This window comes from Podarcis pityusensis (assembly GCF_964106645.2).
Source record: "Podarcis pityusensis genome assembly, chromosome: 15".
Taxonomy (NCBI): domain Eukaryota; kingdom Metazoa; phylum Chordata; class Lepidosauria; order Squamata; family Lacertidae; genus Podarcis; species Podarcis pityusensis.
The window spans coordinates 21,805,471-21,824,838 of NC_138040.1; the positions used below are offsets into that span (position 1 = coordinate 21,805,471).

The 19,368-nt window shown below is 44.2% G+C and overlaps 1 protein-coding gene across 12 annotated transcripts in view; it reads right to left on the bottom strand.

The window, feature by feature from the left end:
* GRAMD1B (GRAM domain containing 1B) overlaps positions 1-19,368 on the bottom strand; it is a 212,758-nt gene that overhangs the window by 53,999 nt on the left and 139,391 nt on the right. For 11 of the 12 annotated variants that reach the window (XM_080983439.1, XM_080983442.1, XM_080983435.1 and 8 more), the window contains one exon: positions 5,004-5,214. In XM_080983439.1, coding sequence (XP_080839565.1) covers positions 5,004-5,214 — 211 coding nt within the window. Of the gene's footprint in view, positions 1-5,003; positions 5,215-14,161; positions 14,588-19,368 lie in introns of those variants that run through there. The other variant, XM_080983446.1, reaches the window with a different exon arrangement.

A 19,368-nucleotide genomic window follows, 5' to 3' on the forward strand; every position in this document is an offset into this window, starting at 1 on the left:
CATATAGGAAATAAGAAGCAAACTGCCTTGGGTGGCTGCATAAACACCATCCATTTAAAAGCACATGGACTTCTGCAAAGAATCTTAGGAAGGGTAGTTTGCCCCTCACATAGCTTCAATGCCCAGCACCCGTAACAAACTACAATATTCTTTGGGAGAACTAATGTGCTTTAAATGTTGTAAATGGATGGTGTGCGAGCAGTCTGCGATTTCCAAGTGAGTACAGTACTGTATACATTTTGCCTTGAGGACATGTGCTGAGGAATGACAGCGGGAGGCAGCTCCCTCTAACGGCAAAACTGTGTCATAGCAGCACATGAAATAAAAGGGCAAAGGTTGCAGAAAGGCAGGACCCACAAACGTCAAAAAGTTACAAGTTCAAAAGTCTCATCTGAACCTAAACCCGTATCTTTGAGAAAGCAGAGAATGTCTAAGGTGTGAAAGGAAAGAGGCAGGAGAGATGCACAGCAGGACTTGGGGGGGGGATAATGTTCTTATTGTCAACCTTGGACCCTTCTCAGCTACTCAAATTTATCTCAGATTCCTGACCCAAAGAGGGATTAAGAAACATGTCTAGGAAGAACTGTGACAGTGTGGACTGACTGTGATTGATTATCAGTTAAAGATCTGGCTAGTTCAGATGACAACCTTGAGCTAGGTTAAGAACTTTGAGAACTTAAAGAAGAAATGTCATTTTATCTAGGGACAGTTCACAAATATATTGGTGTCCTCTGACCTCTTTTTCTCAATGGTGCCTGCTCCTGCTCAGGCTGCACAGAAAAAGCATTTTGGTTCCCGAAATTCATTCTGATTGAGCAGATAAAATATAACTGATAGAATTCTCCAGGGTGTGGTATTAAGTCCAGAACCAATGATCCCCAGGCATGCACCTCCAGATGGTGGAAATTTCAAGTGCCATCCTGGCATCTGGCATCTTCACTTGGTCTCAAGTGGTTGAAAGCCAGGTACAAAATACAGCTGGCACTTGGCTAATTTCCGACACTGCCTGTGACCTCCTCTAGAGCTTTTAAGGGGCTGGAGTGTGTTCTGATGATACCCCTTTCTTGCCTGAATGGGGAGTGGTCTGTCTGGCCACACCCACTTTTGCTAAACCCACCAATTGGTACGCAGCCTACTTGTCACTGAAGTCAAAGTTCTGGTTCATGCATGCCCCTCGACCGCTTATTGATGTGGGAACCCCCACGCCTCCGTCATACGTGAAGCAATGTGCAGATCTGACTCATACAGCTATATGCACATAGGCCCATTTCGTGCTATACGTCCTCAAAAAAATAGTGGAGGATTGGGTGAAATAGAGGAGGATTGGGTGAAGCAAACCTATAGCAGCACACCTGAGGTCCTGAAACCAGTAGCTTATTTTCCTGTATAGGGGATGGAACAGACAAGCACCCCTGTTGCTCCACTGCACACGAAAAAGGGTCAACAGCTGAGCAAGGTTGAGATTGACAAAGATTGGAACATTATAGCAGGCTCGACAAGATATGGTTCTAACCGCTGTCCTGTCCCCCCCAAAAAAACCACCCAGAAACTTCTCTGGCACCCCTCTGTGGAATAACAACTCCAAAAGAAAACATAAACTTGAAAATTATCTTTCGTAGGCTGCATTCACACGGCAGTTTATTCCCTTTTCACAACTTTTCCCTAACTGTTAAGTTCCACATTGCATTTGAGCTTTCACGTGAGCTAAAGGCCATTTCAAGAACTATATTCTGCAAGTTTAGGGCTCATTTGCATGTTATTTGCTTCTGGGAGGGGGTGGGAATCCATTTGCAAACAATATGGAATTTTGCTACATGTGCACTGAATTCCACCATAGTTCTGGACGTGGATTGTTGCAAGTTTGATCCCTGTATGGGACAGCAGCATATCTGTATTGCAGGGTCCCTTCCAACTCATGATCTATGAAGTATCTAAAAGCTCAAATATGATGTGGAAATGAACACAGAGAAAAATCATAAAAATAGAAGAAACTGTCACATGAATGCAGTCCATGAATTCCCAGGATTGCATAGGGGCACACAATCAGCATATCACTTGGGCAGGGAGGTGGTTGTGTGGGTAAAAGCTGGATTTCTTTGAAGTCACTGGGCATGAATCTTTATTTCAAGCAGTGGCAGCATTGGGGGGGGGGGGGAATCCAGGGTGGCACAGAAGAGGCAAAGTATTTTTCTAGGTGGGCAAGCTATGGCCCACATGTTAAGATCTCTGAATGAAAAGTAACACTCAATGCTCAATATTGAGTCCAGCAATTGGCAGGAGGAGGAGAGGGGTAAGTAGAGGGTTCAAGTTCCACCCCTGGTTCCAAATATGGTGAGCTATGCCATAGGGACCCAGAATATTTGAAAAACATACAAGAGCTGATAGGTCAGTTTAAGTGTCTTGCTGGGATGTATGGGAATCTCAGGGTTCCATTGGATTTTTAAAAACAGCTCACGGGTATCAAGGTGGCTACATAGAAGTGCCTGGGTAAACGAGCCTTCATAACCAGTGGCTACCACAACATCACAGGCCAACCTCTGAAAAATTATTTTTTGTATGAGTCTCCATGAACTGCCAGGAACTTCAAGGAAAACCCAGCTGAAAGGCTCAAAAGCAAAGGGGTGTAGGTGGGGGAAGAAAGCAGCTACCGACATTCCCACAGAGATGTCTTAAGGGGGGAGGGAAGGATTTCACAACAGCACACAGGTGGTTCCCAAGAACCAAAGATCAATTCTATAGCAGGGTAGCAGAGATTAGAAAGAAGGCTTACTTTGGAGAGGCGCTTGTGTGACTTAAAAGGAAAGAAAAAAAAAGAAAGATGCAGAAAAAAGCATGCAGGAAAGGAAATAAATGAAGTTATACACACAATTCAGGAGAAGCAAACTCAAAACAAACAGGAAATGCACCCCCTTCCCTTTCAGAGTTCAGAAAGACATATTTAAACTATGGATCATATTTAAACTATGGAACTCGCTCCTGCAGGAGGCAGGAATGGCCACCAACTTGGGTGCCTTTAAAAGAGTATCAAGACAAATTCATGGAGGAAAGGGCTATTGATGGCTACCAACCACAACGGCTAAGATCTGCTTCTGCAGTTGGAGGAAACGATGCTTTTGGATACCAGTTGCTGGAAACTGCAGAAAGGGAGACTGTTCTTGTGCTTGGGTCCTGCTTACGGGTTTCCCTTTTGCGGCATCTGGGTCACTGGCCTGATCCAGCAGAGCTCTTTTTATGTCGTGTTTTCTGACTGGTGGGTCCCTTCGCTATGATCAGGCACAACAGAGCAGCAGCAGGAAAGCCAGCTTCCGCAGACAACAAAGTTTTCTCCCTCCCTTGAAAGTTCTCCATTTGGAGGGGAAAGGAATTTGGGTTCTGGGCAAACCAGTGAACCCATGGCTGTCTGCTGAGCCCCCAACAGCAGCCATCAAGGATAATGGAGGAAGGTGGGCTTCTTTAGAAACTGATGACTCCGCTATGAACAAACTACTAGCTTGTTTCACACAGCCCGACACTCGAAAAACAGACAGCTGTCTGGCACTTCATCTTTGCAAATTAAATCCCCACAGGCATATTTTCCTCCAGCAGGAACTTTCAACTACCTACTGCAATATCCTGCTCTGTTCATTCAAGGCATGCTGATCTGGGTTTTTATAAGGCCTCACTGACTGAAGCAATAAAGAGCTAGAAATAATTAAAATTAAGGTGTGTGTTTGGGGAGGGAGGGGGGCTTAGCAGCTGGAACCTTAAGATAGGTATCTGTTCTTTTCACACATGTTGCTTATAATAAAAAGAACACCTCTCAGGAGCAGTAGCTGTCTTATAAATCCTGCCACATTCTTGATTGAATATCTGTCTTCGGGTGACAGAAAATGAGCTTTTTATGCAGAGTGTGGGCCAGGCAATCCAGAACCAGTGTGGTGTTTGCAGCCTACAGAAGCCGTAGTAAGCCTGATATGAATTTGGAATGACCATGATGTGAATCTGACTACCAGACTGCAGAAGAGTCCAGGGAAGAGCAGTGTGGTCTTAGTTCTTGAGCTATGCTGTGACTTCTTGGTGGAGACTTGATTTTCAGAAATGACACCTCCACAGACTTCCAAACTTTCTACAGTGCGTAGCTAGCTTATAGAACTCACTAGCAAAAGATGTAGTGGTAGCCACCAACTTAAATGTGTTTTAACAGGAATTAAAACAAATTCATGGAGGGTAAGGCTTCTAGTTATGATGACTGTATGTTACATCCAAGAACAGAGGCACTCTGCCTCTGAATACTAGTTACAGAAGAACATCAGTGAGAAAGGGCTATTTCTTTCATTTCTGATTTGGGGTTTCACATAGCCATCTGGCTGACCACTATGGGACATAGGACGTTGAATTGGATAGATCCAACAGGGCACTTCTTATGCTCTTAACGTTCAAAGAACCCTTTCAAAATGCACTCTTTTTTTGCAAAGAGAACCTCTACATGTTGCAAATGTTTCTAGGACTCACAACCAAGTTCACACAAACTGCTGGCCAGGCTAGGCAAGTATCATTCACTATAATGTCCTTTGACCCTTTTGAATTTGTGGTTCAGAAAAGCTGTGCAATCTAGCTAACAAACCTAATGATTCCCATATTCAGAAGTCCTGGAACTCACATCGATATTGGGGACCTTAGTAGTTTTAAAACATTAGTCCATGACTACTATTAAAAGTTTGTCAGGGCCACAAATTTCTGTGTGTGCACGCATGGATATTCGATAGTAGGAAGACAACTAAGAAAACTGTCAAATGAGCCCTACTCAAGCGCCAACCAGTTTGGTTTGGTTTCTATCAGAGGGCAAAGTTAGGATCTAGTTGAAGTGAGTCAACAAAAATAATTGGGAAGCAGGTGTAAAGAGGAAGGATGCAAGTGGTCATTCTCCCCATACTATACAATATGAGTACACAACACAGAGAGAGAGAGAGAGAGAGAGAGAGAGAGAGAGAGAGAGAACGCAAACTATTTGTGAACAGACTCACCTTGGAATTCTTGGCCCCGCTACGACCCGACTGAGAGGAACAGCTACGTTGCACGCCTTGTTCTGGCGTGGAAGGGGATTTGTCTGAAGAGTGGTCTGAGCCTTTCTCCACCATGGTGTCTCCTTGGGGGTCCTGTGGCGTTGGAGACCGGGAGCGTTTGCGCAGGATAGGGGAGCAAGCAGGACTGCTGCGATTTGAGTTACTGGCAGTGCTGAAGGGGGAGGAAAGGAGAGCCAAGTCAATAACATGACAAAGCACAGGTATAAGCATGGTGCCACCTGGGGGCTCTAAAAGGAACACACAGAGAGGAGCTATCAGATGTGGCTTCTGGAAGGAGAGCCTCCATCCTCTTCCTCGGAGGCAGAAAACCTGTGGGCCTCCATAAATTGTAGTACAACAACTCCATCTTCCTTGACCATCGGCCATGCTCACAGAGATTCATGGGAACTGGAGTTCAGCAACATATAGAGGGCCATGGGTTCCCCACCTCTAGTCTACAACTGCTCCCCCCTAAAAAAAAAAAAAAAAACCCTCAGGGTTTCCTAAAGTAGGGTGTCTAACCACATGAGTCCAAGAAGTAAAAAAGGGGAGGTGGTGGTGAGAAGTTGCAGTTATCAACATCACCACTTAAGTGTGGTCAAACCACATTCAGCAGCTATGTACTTAATCGCTTTTGTGATGTGTAAACTCACTTCAGTGATGGGGTGTGGGTGTGAGTGTGAGATAAATGATAGATAGGTAGATGATAGATAGATAGATGATAGATAGATGATAGATAGATAGATAGACAGATAGATAGATGATAGATAGATAGATAGATAGATAGATAGATAGATAGATAGATAGATAGACAGATAGATAGATGATAGATGATAGATAGAGATGACTTCTATTACTTTTTTGCAACTGGCAAGATGAATTGTAAGTTTACGAAATTGCTCTTTGTAAATGCAAATGCAACTAAGTGGCAGTTATAAATGATAACATGCTGACATTTTGTTTTTAATGTATTTTATGGACATCTTTTTGGGTGGAATATCTGCAATTATTTACTTCATTTTAGTTCAGTGCTGTGGGGTGCTCTTCTCGGCATTCTCACTGATTCAGCTCTGTTCATCATTTCATTCTCCAGGCACGTGTTTGAAATCCAACCAACCCAATGCAGGTCTGGGAAATGACAGAAATCCTTTGGCAAATCGCTTTTTGCATGAATCTTCTGGCTACTTTACGGTAGGAAGCCTCACTGAAAACAGTCACAGCCCCATGAAACTGAACTGGTTACATTGCTGCTCATTAACTGAAGGTTACAAAGTGAATGGGTGATTGCTCATGTTATACCAAAGACAGGACTTCAGCGTGAGCCATTTCTACATGGCATGTGGTGCTTCCATTGCAGCCCTAGGCAGTTCCTTAAAGGTTCCTTAGCTTTCTTTCCCTCCCCTGATATACTCCCTTCCTTGTCTTCTTTCATCCTCATGCTAGTCCTGTAAGGTAGAGGCTGAAAGATCGACTTTAACAATGCCATATGGTTTCCTCCATGTCCAAGTATGTATTAAAACCCACATCTCCTGCAACACTATAGTATACTGGTTTTCAGGGATCTTATTGAAGAAGAAGAAGAAGAAGAAGAAGAAGAAGAAGAAGAGGAGTTTGGATTTGATATCCCACTTTATCACTACGCAAAGGAGTCTCAAAGTGGCTAACATTCTCCTTTCCCTTCCTTCTCCACAACAAACACTCTGTGAGGTGAGCAGGGCTGAGAGACTTCAGAGAAGTGTGACTGGCCCAAGGTCACCCAGCAGCTGCATGTGGAGGAGCGGGGAAGCGAACCCGGTTCACCAGATTACAAGTCCACCGCTCTTAACCACTACACCACACTGGCTCTCCATTGAACACCATCTGCTGCAGTATTTGGTATTTTCATCAATGAATTAACAGAGATTTGCCCTGCAATACAAACTCTCCAAAGGTTGTGCGTGGCACAGTCATTACAGATATTGTGTCCTGCAGAGTGGAGACCAGACAACTGGAAAACATAATTGCTGCTCTAAGAAGCCCTGACAAGTAGTATTCCCTGTTCTGATGAAGGTTGGAAGGAAGAGAGATTTAGGGACATAAGAGCCTGGAATAGGCCAATGGCCCATCTAGTCCAGCATCCTGTTCTCATAGTGGCCAACCAGGTGCTTGTGGCAAAAGATTCCTGTATTGCAGGGGCTGGACGAGATGTCCCTTATTGTCCCTTCCAACTCTACAATTCTATGATTCTATGGAACCTCCACATTTTTAGAGGCAGCGTTTTTCCACTATATATCAGTAGTAAGGTTGCTGGAAGCAACACAAAATTCATGACTTTCTGACAAATGCTCTAATATTCTTACCCATCAGTGGGAAAGTTTCACAGCAGTTTATGACACATGAATAGCAAGTTTTCTGCTGGACAACAGAAGAGAGCAAGAACACTCTTTGGCATGTGTCACAATTCTGATTTGCCTTCTTTCTCAATCCCCACCCCAAATCTTTCAAAAACCTTTGCTGTTCCTGTTCAATCCCAGAGTTTTGAATCTGACCCAAGAACAGCCATGACAAATGCCTTCTGTTGTTCCCATAGTAACCAGGGTTTGCAAAGGAACCAGGAATCCACGCTTGAAATGACAAAACAGCTTGACCCACTTTAGAAAAAAATATATATATAATAAAACTTTATTAAACTAACTGGCCAAAGGCTGTTGAAAACCCCAGATGACCCCTCTAAGCAATCTGGATAAGTTTGTTGGAAACACAACACTGCAACAGATACACAACATACAAGTTTATGAGAACAACTTTAGGCTGCAGGACTAGTGGCAAAAAAGAATGATTGCAACTCGTGTGTGTGTGATCCTGGACATCGCGATTGCAGTAGAAAGCTTGAAAACTGCAGGAGTTTTAGAGCCTTTTTTCTCCTACTGCTACATGAATATAGTTTTCATTCAAATGCTACAGTTCTGCCAGGAAATAAGGGAATGAGGCTATTAACAGTATAATGTTTGAAACATTTGTCTTCAGGATTTCAAAAGGTTTCTTAGCAAGGCTGTTAATACTGGATATCACAATATATTGTTCCACCAGCCAGGAATATACATTTGGTGGATATGCACTAGTAAATAGCAGCCACTCAAACAAAATCAGAAAACAGTAGGGTTCCTGTGACGATTCACTAGATTTAAATACCAATATAGATATTGTATTCCCACTGGTGAGGTTAATTAACCTGGACTCTCTTCCCTACTACTAGCAGACTAGTCAATCAACTGCTTACTATTTGACCATCAGATATTGTTAAATATTTCCAAGAGTGCTGTATGGAGGACAGCCTACTTTTTACCAGTTCATTAGGGTGCCACTCATTAGCCAGGGAAAGAGGGCAGCTTGCTCCTGAGCCCTGCAGCGGTGAGAGGCAATCCTAGCAGCACAGCAAAGCTTCTCTCACTGTCTACCTGCTATACCTGCAAGGCATCAAGCAGTCCTGAAGAATATAAGAAGAGCCCTGCTGGACCAGGGCGATGGCTCATCTAGTCCAGCATCCTGTTCTCACAGTGCCCAACCAGATGCCTGGAGGAAGCCTGCAAACTGGACACATGCGCAGCAGCACTCTCATGTCCTGTGGCTTCCAGAAACTGGTATTCAGAGACATTATGCCTCTGACAGTTGACGTAGAACACAGCCACTGTAGCCACTGATAGCCTTGCCCTTCATGAATTGGTCCAGTCCTCTTTTAAAGTCATCCAACTTGGTATAATAATAATAATTTATTATTTATACCCTGCCCATCTGGCTAGGTTTCCCCAGCCACTCTGGGCAGCTCCCAACAGAATATTAAAACACAATAAACATTAAACATTTAAAAACTTCCCTAAACAGGGCTGCCTTCAGATGTCCTCTGAAAGTCAGATAATTGTTTATTTCCTTGACATCTGATGGGAGGGCGGTCCACAGGGCAGGCACCACTACCAAGAAGGCCCTCTGCCTGGTTCCCTGTAGCCTCATTTCTCACAGTGAGGGAACCTCCAGAAGGCCCTCGGAGCTGGACCTCAGTGTCCAGGCTGAACGATGGGGGTGGAGACGCTCCTTCAGAGATACTGGGAGCCACCACAGCCTCCTGTGGGAATGAGTTTCATAGTTGTACAAAGAAGTGCTTTCTCTTGTCTCTCCTGAATATTCCAACATTCAGCTTCATCAGGAGAAAAGGTTTTCTCTAGCCACTTGATCCATGTCGTATTTTAACTTTATAAACTTCTATCATGTCACCTCTAAAGCTCAGAATGAGCTCAGGCTTGCAAAGAGGTTAAAAACAATAAAAGGATTTCTTTGGCTTTAAATCAGGGTTTCCCAAACTTGGGTCTCCAGCTGTTGCTGGACTACAACTCCCATCATCTCTAGCTAGCAGGACCAGTGGTCAAGGATGATGGGAATTGTAGTCCAAAAAAAAGTGGAGACCCAAGTTTGGGAAACCCTACTTTAGATACAGTGGTAGAAACTTCCCAATAAGAACGTGGAGTCTGCTGAAAGGGTCTCTGAAAATACGATAGCAGTTTTTAGCTACAGTATTGAAAGTAAGAGGGATCTTTACAAGCTGTTATTTCTACAGCACATACTTCTTGCCTCTTCAAAAGGACAGGAAGTAAATTATTCCAAGTTGAAAACCGCACACATCTGTATGTAAACTCTCTCAGAATATCCTCCTTTCCTTTTTTTAAAAAAATGATATTTATTAAGCATTTTAAAGTTACAGAAAAGACAAAGAGACAAAGAGGGGAAAAAACACACACAAAAAAAACAAGGGAAAAGCAAACAGCAGTCAAACAGTACAAATCAATAAAAAACAAAAAAAACAAAAAAAAAACATCAAAATCCAAAAAAAAAAAGTAAACCACAAACATTTAAAAACAAATCCAATATTCCCAAATCCTTAACTGTCATTGCCTTATTTCATCGACCTCCTCACACCTCCCTTTTTTGTATTCCAGTTATTAATTATAACAGCAAATCCTTCCCATTTTTCATAATATTCTGTCATTAAATTACCTTAATCTATTTTAACCTTATCTTACTATAAAAGACCCTAAAACTTAAATCTTAAATCTTATTTATACCAATTTCTCATAACCATAACATATTCTTGCATAGCTCTTTTTAACATTTCTGCTAGGGCCAAATAGTTCCGTTCCAACATTTTTCTAATACTCATTAATTTTGGAAAACAATCCTAAATAAAAAAAATTTAAAAACTTTCTTCCAATCTTCATCCAATGTCTCTTCCTCCTGGTCCCGGGTTTTGTCAGTCCTTTCTGTCCCATCCATCTAGTTCATTAACCTGGTAATCTTATGTCCGAGGCCCTTAAGTCTCTTCCATGTCCCTTCCGCAGATCTTCTTCATATTTATACCTGTACTTTACTTTGTCTCCTGGTCCTTTCACTCGTGGAAACTCCAACTTGACAGTAATTTTGTCCCTTCTCGACAGATCAGTCCCTTTTCCATAGTCCACACTGAACTCCATGTAGTATTTAAAAGCATGTTTCAAGGTCCCTCCAGAGTTGAGGACCCCCACAACCCCAAACTCCTCACGGCCCAATGCCAGACTTGAAAAGTCAAGACATCCCTGCATAGGGGGGGTCTATCCAGCCCCCCATCTCCAAGCCCAACAAAACTCTATCTCTCCAAATCTGGCTTTTTCCAAGTTCATTTGTCAAATCCAACAACTCATGTTCCTGCTGGGCCACAGCTCCCTCCATCTCTGCCACCCGAGGTCCAACAACAATCTCCTCCCTCATCTGATCTGTCAGAGCACACTCCTGAGTTGATTCCTGGGTGGGTTCTATATAGGTACCCACTACGTGTCCAAAATTTCTAATCGCAACAGTCATCAAATCCGTCTTCTCATGTAGCTGTTCCAATAAAGCACTTGTCTTACAGAAGGCATGCACCAGAGCCTCTGAATACATTGTTATGCAAGGTCAGAAGTCTGTTCCCACGATCTTAATCTGTTTGCAGCTGCGAAGCTCCCCAGAATATCCTCCTTTCCTGCTGCAACAGTTAGTGCATCTATGATCAATATAGCAATAGCTCTCTGTTTCCAGGTGCACTATACTGCTCCCAGAAGGTAACTCAAAATTAGTAAGGAAATAAGTGTTGTTAGACTAATGACTGTTGGCATAAAGAGCCTGCAAACTGATATCACTTCCTAAGCATCAGTCAGTGTTAGAAACTGAGATATGAAAGCTAGGAACTAAATGGTACTTTAAACCTAGGATATGGGTACAACAATGGAATGTCTAGGCACAGGTTTTTTATAACAAGAATACAGTACAAAGCTGAAAATGAATGAACTGCAGCTAAAATATTAGGTTCATTTTTCACATGCTCTAGTTCTTCACCTGCCCCCCCCCCCGCGCAATATTCTTAAGAGGGTTTCTTCTCCAGTCTTCAAAGAGTAGCTGGAAGTGGAGAGGGCAGAAAAAGGTCTTCCTTTCCTTCCACTCTGCAGTTTTAATCTGAAGTCTTGGGCCAGAGCTCAGAAACTGCTCGCGCTAATGAAATTCCCTGTCGCAAAATGCGCCTAGAACAATGGGAGTTTCAAACACTGGCATCAGTTCTTAATGAACGGTGCAACCCCAAAGCACCCCTATTTCTACGTATCAAGAAAGCTCTGCATTTCATGTTCAGCAACTCCTGATAAAACTAGCTTGCACTTTGGAAATAATTTCCTCTTTTGCAATTTTCAATACATTAATATGGGGTCTTGGATTCATAACAATAGCATATACCTAACAGGATCAGCTGGGATATTTGAAGACATTACCAAGCCGGAGGGGGGGGTGGAGCTTAAAAATATTAGCCAGAGGTGGAATCCCACTGCACCTTGAGATAATTTGACTCACAACTCATTAGAACTCAAAACTGTATTTCAAAATATCTGCGCAAAACAACAGCCTAGTTTTATTGCCTCCAACAGCTCTCCATTTCTTGGGAAACTGGCCTGTCTTTGAGCCAGCTTGCCATGACAGCTACGCAGTGGTAACAGCTTGTACAGACAGCAATGGAACAGACAGCCAAATCCCTTTTTCTTTTTGCAGCATGTAATGTTTATGAGTTTCCTGAGGACACTCTCATGTATGTTGGAGGGTGTTACATCCTGCTAGGGATAGGGTGTGGGTGTCAGGAGAGAGATTGTCTTTCCCAGAGCAGGGAGATGCAGCAAGCATCTGACAACATCTACCTGCAGTTCAAACGGGATCAACTTTCACAGGCTAAAAGAAGACTCGGTGATCTTCAGTGTTGAGCAAGCGGGATCAACTCCATTTACTTTGCGGGGTTATCCGACACTCCTTTCATTTACTATCCTGCTTCTCTCCCACCTCACTCCCCTGCCTGTCCCTCCAGTCTCTGCAGTCTCTTACTCTGCAGTCACTAAGCCAAACCTACATAACACTTATAAACTAGTACAGTACGACTGTAAATACAAACTATGTTTCAGGCTATTGAAGGTCAGCAAGGAGCAATGCAGGCGCAAAATATGTCCCACTTGCACCATGGCATATTCTCACCCTCATGCATTCAATTTGCAAAGGCTTGATCAGTCGTGGTGGTGGTTCCCAGTTGGGTATACCGGTTGGAGTGTCAAACTAGGACCTGCCAGGGCTCACACCCCCACTCAGCCATGAAGCTTCCTGGGTGTCCTTGAGCCAGTCACTGCCTCTCAGCCTAACCTACCTCACAGGGTTGTTGTGGGGATTAAATGAGGTGGAAAGCCATGTATGCCACCTCAAGCTCCTTGGAGGAAAAGGTCATAGAATCATAGAGGTGGGAGGGTCATCAAGTCCAAACCCTCGCATTGCAGGTGGATTAGAAATGCAATTAATAAATACATAAAGTACAAAAGGAGGCTTCCCTAGACTGCATTTACAGCCTAAGGATCTCTTTATTAATAGAAAACAACAAAACAAAAAGTTATCCTGAGATTTAACATGAAATACTGGGACTCTTAATTTCCTCCCACAGGGCTGAAACCACATCCCCAGAAGACACTCCCATCTCCCTCGAGCAGAGATTTATTATTTACTCCTGGTGCAGCTACAATTGCAGAAAGGGGTGTGTGCAGCAAAGTCTTTCCCGCATGTGCTCATTTCTAGGAAGACGATGACAACGACCAAAAAAAGGCAAGCAGATGAAGCGAGAGCGGAGGGGGCGGAATGACACAGGCACACACCTTCACCGCCCATCTTCCGCCCTGTCCTTAACCATCTCAGACAGTCCTCTTCATCATCATCACTAACACCCGCCTCCAGCACTGCAAGCCGTGAAAGGAGATGGTGTGTCAGACTCTCATAGCCAGCCCCCTTTGTCTCCTCCTGTCATCCTTGGGAGAAATATACCCTAGGCAAAAAGGGGGGAAGTGGTGTGTGTGTGTGTGTAAGCAGGATTGGGGGGGGGGATGGGGAGCTCACAGCCAGGGAGCACATGGGCACACAAGCGCACACAGAGCAGACCCAACTGCTGCTGCATGACGCACTGAGAAATCAACCAACTCTCCACCTTCAACCCCCTTTTCTCTCTTTCTCCTCTGTTCAAAAGGCTGCAAAACACCAGGAGCATATTGCCTGTCTCTTCTTCCCAGAAGCAAAGAAGGGAGGCAGAAAGACCACAGAAATCACTGCTTCACTCTTCAATTGCAAAGAGAGTGTGATGGTGGCTGCTGCAGAGGATGGATGGAGGGGGGGACGGAACCCTACCACCCCAACCAAAGAAGAGATGCGGGGAGGGGGGAGAGAGAAGAGGCATCTCTGCAACATGATGTCACACTGGCTGCTTTCATGCTCAGCCTTCCGCCGCACACTCCCCCCATCCCCAGCAGAGAACAGAAGCAGCAGCCGGCGCCACCAACATGGACTCCGGATTTATTCAAGCAGGGAACCGTATGCCTCTGGCATCAATCTTTCTCTCTCTCTTTCTCTCTCCCTCCGCACAGAAAGTCCCCGACATAAACATGTACAAAAAGGACCCGCGGAGGCGCACATGGGCAACTAGATCGCTCAGAGGGCAAGAAAGAGAGACGGACGGACGGACAGAGAGAGAGGCAGGCAGAGAGCGACTGGAGGAAAGAGCAGAGCGCGCCACTAACCTGGTAGCCATTAGGGACTAGTAGCATACAGTGGAGCAGCTGGGAGTTCATTCATTCATGCAGTTGGGCGGTGGGGGTTGGGGGCAGAGAGGGGGGTGGGCCAGTGAGGAGGTGAAAGGGCCGTGCCCCTCCCGGACCATCTTGAAAGCCCTTCTTCCTCACCCCCCCTCAAGGAAGGGGGGGCTTACTCCAGAAGGGAGCCCCCTCTCTCTGCAGCGCGCCAGAGCTGCGTGTGCCCAGCCATAGCCGGTCCTCGCCTACGGCCGCCCCTTTGCACCCCCCTCAAGACTTTTGCCAGCTTGTGCCGCCGTCTCTCTCCTGCCTGTTCCCTTCTCTCTCTCGCACACACGCACGCGCGCGCACACACACACATATACACACACAAGCAGCAGCACAGGCGCGCACACACTGGCGCACACAGGGAGCGCTTGCTCGCTGCCTGTTTACATAATGCAACCCTATGGTGCAGTCGCGCCGTCCTCAATTATGCACGCCTGCTCTGCACGGGGCAGGCCAGGGGTTCCGGTTTTAGCGGTTCCCTCTCGGGTCTGGAGGGGTTAAACCGGGCGGGGGCGGCGGCAAACGAGAGGACGACTTCAGCACCATGCGCATTTCAGCACAACCGTTGCAAGAGCTTGCCGTTCACTTGCAGCAGAGTAGGGAATTCAAAAGTGGTACAGGATGATTTTTCTCGGAATCCAGCATCCCAGCAGTGGTATATTTCACCAGGGGATAAAGAAGCTCTTACCTTGGCCAGCAGAACTCTCTTTTTAAAAAATTCAGTAAGGGGGGGGGGGATGCTCTACTTCAAACGCTAAGGGCTTCCCAAGCACCTTCTGTGCTCTCCGATCTTAAATTGATGAGCGGTGCCATGCTTTGTGTGAACACAACTGTAACACCAGCATATAAACAATGACTGCCATTTAAACCGTAAACACAACATGTCCTCAAATACCTGAGGATGGCCACTTTCACACCAAACATTTAAAGCACTGTGATACACTTCAATAATAATAATAATAATAAATTTTATTTATATCCCGCCCTCCCCAGCCGAAGCCGGGCTCAGGGCGGCTAACAACACTAAAATAGTGCAACATTATAAATCAGCTATTGATTCCCCTAAAGAATTCTGGGAGCTGTAGTTTGTTAAGGGTGCTGAGAATTGTTAGGAGACACCTGTTCCCCTTGTAGAGCTAAAATTCTCTGAGTGATTTAGAAACCTGTCCCTCGGGGAACTCTGGGAATTGTAGCACTGTGGGGGGAAGATCTCAGGATCCTTAACAAGCTACTCTTCCCAGGATTCTTTGGGGAAGCCATGACTTTTTCAAGTAGCTTCATTGTGCTTTAAAAGTATGGTGTGAATGTGGCCAATATAAGGATGGTTGTCATCCATTTGCACTTTGCCTGCTTACTCACTGCTAACATCATTCTAACCACAAAAAACATAACTGCTGTGGAAGGCATGGAGGGACTCTTTAACATGTACACCTACAGGAAAAAAAACATGTCACACACTCACACCAGGAACCAGAATCTGAAGAATGCTGATGGAAATGTCTTGAGTTCAAAAAGCATTACAGTGGTACCTCTGGTTACGTACTTAATTCGTTCCGGAGGTTCGTTCTTAACCTGAAACTGTTCTTAACCTGAAGCACCACTTTAGCTAATGGGGCCTCCTGTTGCTGCTGTGCCGCTGGAGCACGATTTCTGTTCTCATCCTGAAGCAAAGTTTTTAACCCGAGGTACTATTTCTGGGTTAGCAGAGTCTGTAACCTGAAGCGTATGTAATCTGAAGTGTATGTAACGTGAGGTACCACTGTACATTGTGAGCGACAAATAAATCCTAACCATCACTACCTCCAGATGCAATATTTTAAAGATAGGGCTACCATCTATCTCTTTCCGGACAGTGCTTAGTTCTTGCTATCTACCCTGCAAAGAGATGTCCTGACATACGTTTGTTGTCTGGTTAGCAGGAAGAAACCAGCCGTAGCAGGAGACATTAACTGAAATTATAGCAGCACCATGTGCCAAATTCACAGTTACAAGTTAGGCGTGATTCTGGACTAGAGGGAAGAACTAGCAAACCCTGCAGGAGGACAAGCAATAACAGCCCTGAAGATGCTGGTTCCATTTTCCATCTCACCTTTCCTCCAAGGAGCTCAAGGTGGGGTACATGGTTCCCTCCCGATTCTTCCTCACAACAATCCTGTGAGGTAGGCAAGGTTGAGATGCAGTAGCTGGCCCAGGGACACCCAATGTGTGACTGAATTCGAACCCAGAATCCGAGGTCCTAGTCAAACGTTCTTAACCAGCCCACCACACAGAATTCATGGCAAACACAGATCTTGGGCTAGGCTAGAGAGAAGCGGCTGAAGATGGATTGTGACAAGAGGCACTCCACCAAGTCTACGGCAAAAGCTTTATGACAACTTCTCTTTAATGATGGACTCATAAATTAAGATCCCTCTGCCTTAGCGTTCTGATGGTACATGCATGTTAAGTAGGATTTGGGGGGTTCCATCTACTGTGGGATTTAACACTTAAAACATTCAAGCAGCGGCTCTTTAATATATATAGTTTTAGGGATAATTTATAACCCTCAAATCTGTGAAGAAGTTTGAAGGACGTTTAAAGATTAGAAGTCATCAGCAGCCCTGAGAAGATTACTGTTATCGGAAAGACAAAGCTTCTGAGTTCCACACAGCTTATTGTAACCCAAAAATTTCCGAGACCAGCAGGACAGGGAAACACAGTTGTATGACATGCTCTCAAACCCTTCTAGCATACATCTGGATCAGTGCTTAGCTGTAAAAGCAGTCCTGCCCACTGCGCTGAGAAACAAAAGAAAATGATCGGCTGCTTGCTTCGCTCTACCAATGGCAAGACAAACCCAGACAGCAAGTTATCTTCCATCCCACTTTTGAGTGCCAGTCCTAGCAAAGAATGCATCCTATAAATGCTGGAGACAACGATGGAAGGAACGTTAATAATAGAAGAGGCAGCACTTAAGAACTGCAGCGAACAGCAAATTGCTGCCATGGAAGAATAATACATACTTTCAGAAACCTTCGGGTCTTTGCTTAACCATAAATACTTAAACCGGCACATATGAACTGCAAGCTCGGTATATGAAGAATTTTGCTCACTTTTAAGAATTGTTTATTACTCTCCGCTCTCTTTGGCACTTTGATTGCAGAGTGTTGCATGTTTTGAGGCAAACATAAAAAGCAGGAATAAAAGCCAAGAGGTTAGTTTTGGAAGAGGGTGTTAAAGTGTAAGTAGTACACAGTTACAAGTCCTCTGGTGTGTGTTACAGTAACTGTTTGGCGTTTGGCGATTATCCATGTTGTTACAAAAACGATTCTTATTAGTTTCATTAGAATACAAAGCAACTTGGAGGAGCATCAAAAATGTATACAAGGATATTGCTTTAAAGGAGATTCAGATTGTTCATCCCAAAGTATCTTTCAAGATATCCCTGTGACTTAAGGGAAGATGGAAGCTCTGTACTGCATATGAAACTTAATAAGAATGTACCACAGGACAAGTTACAGTAGTTATAGGTTGCTCTTGTATTTACCTGCAAAAGAATAAAAATTAGGGGGGGCAATATTAAAAAATAAACCAAATTGCATAAAACCTGTCTGATGCATAGGGGTTTTTTTATTTTTGGTAATTATTTCTGTACAAATGTATCTGCTTAGGAACTGATTTAGGAACCTGCAAGATCCTGGTTCAAATCTCACCTCTGCCATAAACTCACAAAGTGTTCTCAGGCATGTTAAGTCCACGGCTCTAATCTTAAGTACTACCCCCCATCCCCCCACAATACAGGCATTTCTTATAGAGCAGACAAGTTTGGGGAAGAAAATGCATCTGATTCATTCAGTATTGTAATAAGGAACCATGGTCAGGTCCAGCCATTATCTTTGTTGAAAAGCTTCTCTGTTTTCTGTGTTCTTTGACTATTCATCAACATCATCATCAAAACGTGTTGGAATCAGATTCTTTAACAAGAGGTTTCCATGCTCTGTCTGTCAGTTGTTGTTGTTTTACAATTCTCAAGCAACTCATCTTCTTGGGCAATTCACATGGAAATGAAATTATTTCCACACACAGAAGAAATTTCAAAGCATGTGGATGAGGGGAAGGCACTTTTTGCCTGGTAGCACAAACTGAGGCCACAGATACTTTAGCACAGTCCCCCTCCCCCCCCCCAATTTTGCCAAGGCTTCTGTTTAGCTGCCTCAGCTGTAACCCCATCTCCTCCATTAATATTACATCTCTCAGGTGATGGGAAATGACTCGCCTGTCCAGGTAATTAAAGCCTGAGGCTGATGAGGAAAGCGTGAGAGGCAGTCCAGTCACTCAGCAGTCAGGATTGTAAAGATCCTGCCTCAGTAGAGGAAAATTTAATGCATCAACTGAGAGTGTTTTCTGACAGCCTCGTAAACCAAACCATGGACTTAGAGCGTAAAAGAAGTCCACCCGATAAAACTCTGTTAGAGGTGAAATCTTCTGAATTTCTCCAATTTTAAACAGGCCATAGCTTTGTACTTTAGCTTTATTTTCCCTTTTTCTAAGTTGATCACATTTCTACAGCATAGTTCCTTACAATATTTATTTATTTGGAGCATTTGTACACTGCACGTCATCCAAAAGGGCTCCCAGGAGGCGAATTTAGGGGAGTGCAACCTGTTCAGTTGCACTGGGCACAAAGCCTCAGGGTCACTGCAGCTATGATGTAGAATAGAAAGCAAGAGGTGGCGGGTGGGGGACTGCGACCACAGAATTTTGCCATCTTACAGGGTGCTGCTGAAAATTGAGATCCCAAGGTCTGCCACTGCTCCCAGAGCTTCAAAACAAGACAGTTCCTACCCACAGGCTCAGAGGGACAGAAGAGGAAAATAAAAACAAAAACTCAGGAAATAATTTCTAAACAATTGTTCCCATAATGCAGCTGGCACAGTTCAGGGGCAGGAGTGCCCAGTGTTACAAAGTCAGATATATAAGCTAATTACCAAATCACGCCTTAAACCTAGTCTACGGTCACCACAATGGAATACCTGGGCACCATTTCCCCCCGATGAATATTGTGATTATTCATTCATTTCTATACCACTTTATATTTTAGAGAACAAATCTGAAAATGATTTACAACACTTTAAAACATCAAATAAAACAATGCAAAATAAAACAAA